Source organism: Populus trichocarpa, chromosome 3 (genome assembly GCF_000002775.5).
Source record: "Populus trichocarpa isolate Nisqually-1 chromosome 3, P.trichocarpa_v4.1, whole genome shotgun sequence".
Classification (NCBI taxonomy): domain Eukaryota; kingdom Viridiplantae; phylum Streptophyta; class Magnoliopsida; order Malpighiales; family Salicaceae; genus Populus; species Populus trichocarpa.
This window is the reverse complement of record NC_037287.2, coordinates 3,268,952-3,273,177: the sequence shown is the minus strand read 5'-3', so window position 1 is coordinate 3,273,177 and position 4,226 is coordinate 3,268,952. Positions and strand designations below refer to the sequence as shown.

Here is a 4,226-nt window from a genome sequence, read left to right as displayed (position 1 = left end):
GACAAAAGAGTTTGCTCCTCCTATGGTCTCAGGTTCGAGCCCTGTGGCTGTTAATATGATAACCACTGGAGGCTTACATGGTCGTTAACTTTAGGGCCCGTGAGATTAATCGAGGTGCGCGCAAGCTAGCCCGAGCACCCACATTAATAATAATTTTTTTTTTCTTTTCTATTTGATTAAATTCAAATATTCATGCTTATAAATATATTTTTTTGATTTTAAGTCATGTGATATTTGTAATGATGGAGTCCTACTTTACTATTAATGAAATTATATTAACAACAGACCATATTCAATACAATTTTATGAATATATGATGACTATTATTGATATAATTATGTCTCTAATAACCATTAAAATAAAAAGCAAATACCATTCATATCTTCAACCTTTTAGAAAATAAAAAAATAAAAAAATAAAAAATAAAAAGCATGCTTATCCGTTCACATATATTCTCCAATAATCAACTCAATAAAAAACCATAGACTACAATTAAATAATAAAAGTGAAAAGATAAAATTATATATTGAAATCATCTCATTCTTCATCTAAATAATTGAATATATCAAAATTTTAATTATAATCAGTACACAATTTTGCTTTTGTTTTTTAATATAATTATGATATGATTTCTGATGAATTTGAAACATGAAAAACAAAAGCAAGCATACACAAATTTGCAATGAATAAATTATCTTAGACTCCATTATTAAACAAAATTTCATCTTCATCTTTTATTCTTTATTGTTTTTATTCTTTATTTTATCTAATTTCTCTATATTATTTAATATGCTTCTTTGAAGTGTTTGGAACAATGATATATATTATTTTTTAAAATATTTTTGTTTAGAAATATATTAAAATAATATTTTTTTTAAAAATTATTTTTCACATTATTATAATAAAATAATATAAGAATATTTAAAAAAATTAATTTTTAAAAAAAGAAGCAAAACGATGTTCACTGCCCAGACCCTCCTTATATGTTGTTGGGGATAGAACCAAATGCTATTGCCACGTAATACAGATTTTTGACAAAGTCATACATTCCACTGAACAAATGATGTGGTGTATGTAGCGTGCATTAATTTTGTTTTGTTTTGTATTTTTTTTTTATGTTTTAAAAATTTATTTTGTTTATTTTAAATTTATTTTTTTTAGTATTTTTATATTGTTTTAATGTATGAATATAAAAATAATTTTTTAAAAATAAAAAAATATTTTAATATAAAAAATATTTTAATGGTAAATTTTCATTACGAAAAACAATAAAAAAATAATAATTATTTCCAAAGTATATCTTAAGTCAGAGATTGCCCAAACCCACCAATAACAAAACCTCTTTCTCCTTGAACTCTCCCCTCTTGTCTCTTTCCGTGTCTGTGATTCAAAACAAGAAAAGGGAAGAGAAAAGAAAACAACTTTGACCCAGAGATCTAGGGCTCTCCCTCCTCCCTTCACCTCCATTTGTCCTTCAATCTATTCTATTCTGTAAGTCTTCACATCACAGCACATACATTTTTTTTTTGTTTTTATTCTTTCATCCTTCTGTTTCAGTTGTGTGTGTGTGTATATAATGGATAGCAATTACACAGCTATATCAAAGAGCTCATTTGTAGATTTACAAATACACGATGATATTCAAAACCCGTTACCCCAAAGAAAGACCCACATCAAATTACTACCTCTTGATGATGTTGAGAGATTTGCTGATCCCAAGATTGGCAATGGCCAAAGTTTTGAAGAAGATGATGATGATGATGATGATGATTTTGATATTGATGATTATCCACTTGTTTCGAAGACGAAAACAAGTAAAGGTTCTGGTGTTCATGGTGCCGTTTTTAATCTCACTACGTCCATTATAGGGGCTGGGATTATGGCCTTGCCTGCTACAATGAAGGTTCTTGGGTTGGTTTTGGGATTTGTGTTAATAATATTGATGGGTATTTTGTCTGAAATTAGTGTTGAATTGTTAGTTAGGTTTTCGGTTCTTTGCAAGGCTTCTTCTTATGGTGATGTTGTTCGGTATGCCTTAGGCAAACCGTCTAAGGTTTTGTCTGAAATTTGCATAATTGTGAACAATGCCGGTGTTTTGGTTGTATATTTGATTATTATAGGTGATGTCATGTCGGGATCGCTCCATCATGTGGGTGTTTTAGACCAATGGTTAGGAAATGGTTTTTGGGATCATAGGAAGGTGGTGATTTTGGTTGTTGTGGTGGTTTTTTTAGCACCCCTTTGTGCATTGGATAAAATTGATTCCTTGAGCTTGACTTCAGCTGCTTCGGTGGCGCTTGCTGTGGTTTTTGTTGTGGTATGTTTTGTTGTTGCTTTAGTTAAGCTCATTGAAGGGAAAATCGAGGCCCCGAGGATGACCCCTGATTTTGGTTCAAAGAGGGCTATTTTGGATTTGCTCGTGGTGATTCCGATCATGACAAACGCTTATGTTTGCCACTTCAATGTTCAGCCTATATACAATGAGCTTGAAGGGCGAACACCACAGAAAATGAACAGAGTGGGCAGGATCACCACTGTTCTTTGCGTTGTGGTTTATGCTTCGACTGCTGTTTCAGGTTATTTACTTTTTGGTAAGGACACTGAATCTGACGTGCTGACTAATTTTGACAAGGATCTTGGAATTCGTTTTAGCTCTGCCTTGAATTACATTGTTAGGATTGGCTACGTTCTTCATTTGGTTCTCGTTTTTCCTGTTGTTCATTTCTCTCTAAGACAAACAGTAGATGTCTTGGTGTTTGAGGGATCAGCTCCCCTTTCAGAGAGTAAGAAAAGGTCTTTGGCCTTAACAGCTGTTCTATTGGCACTGATTTTTTTTGGGTCTACTATGATTCCAAACATCTGGACTGCTTTCAAATTTACAGGGGCTACAACAGCGGTTTCATTAGGTTTTATATTCCCATCTCTTATTGCATTGAGGTTAAGTCAGAGAGGGGAGCGTTTAAGCATCGGGGAGAAGTTTTTGTCATGGCTGATGTTAATATTGGCTGTAATAGTTAGTATTGTTGGATTGATTGGCAATATATACAGCCTCCAAAGCAGTTCTGAATGATTCTGAGTACTTGCTGGAGTTGCTTTTGTGTAACTGCAGAAATTCTCAAATTTGCACAGAATAATGGGGGTGTGAATTCTCTATTGTCATTTTGATCACTGCCTACTTGCATCAAACCATCAAGTCCAACCGGGGTTGACACTTTGCCAAGCACACTGTTTCAGTCTGTGAAGTTCTGGGTCCAGTTTAGAAAGTCCTCTGTTGCTTAGTCATTTTTAGATTTGGTTCAGCATTCATGAATACTTCAGGAGATCCCTTCAGTGGTTACCGGCCATCTTCAAGTTGATTGAAAATTATACAATGTCAATTGAAGTAGAACTTTATTTAGCCTCTGACAATTCTCAATGGAAGCTGTTTAAACGGTATAATTCTGCAACAAGACTTCTTTTGTAATTTTTGTTAGAATAAGTGTTGGTGGAAGCTTTATTAGCTCTTCGTTATATGAAAACATTCTTTTCAGTTTTTGTCTTGATTATAAAGTTCAACTCCTAGCCTTTCTTATCATTTCTTTTTATCATGGATACGCTGCTTGCGCAAGCTGCATGTGTTTCAAGTTTTTAACAACGAAGAAATGAGAACCTCAGCTAATTCCACTTGATATAATGTTTCTCTACTGTTAGTGGGCTCTCCATTATTGTGTGAAAAAACAACTTGAACAGCAGATTGCATTTTTCAGTTCAGTTCTTGCAAATCCAATCTTTCCTTATCTTTTGGTCTCGACGCTGTGAGCTGGGAATTTAACTACTTGTTAAATTGGCATTTCTTCCATTGTCATTGTTCATTTTAAGAAAGGGGCATCCCATTAGAAAGCATTTTCTTCTCATTGGCAAGGATGGCATGTCATTAGTAAAATGGAAGAACGAGCCTATGGCTCAACTTGCAGGAGGAATGGATATAGAACCCTTTAGTCTCTCTCTCTCTTTAATGGGACAGGAGGAAGTGTTTGGATGAAGGCACAATCCCTATAACAACAGGAAGGGGCTTGTTCTAAACTTGAAGAGGCATTCTCGCATTTAGGTGAAGGCAAATCATTTTCCGCTCATATACTAGATGTCCTGCGGGTTGGTTGTGGATGAAGGGAGAAACCCCAGCTTTACTTGTTTCACTTTATTTAGGAATGAAACGATATCCCATCCACAACTAGTGCAGTCCACCA

General features: G+C 34.1%; 1 protein-coding gene across 1 annotated transcript; it reads left to right on the top strand.

Annotated features, from left to right (window-relative positions):
- The first annotated feature begins 1,321 nt into the window (after positions 1–1,321).
- On the top strand, positions 1,322–3,574 carry LOC18096680 (amino acid transporter AVT6E). Its single transcript, XM_006385214.3, has one exon. It carries the CDS (start codon positions 1,577–1,579, stop codon positions 3,068–3,070), a length of 1,494 nt encoding a protein of 497 aa, XP_006385276.2. The 5' UTR covers positions 1,322–1,576; the 3' UTR covers positions 3,071–3,574.
- Positions 3,575–4,226: the final 652 nt, after the last annotated feature.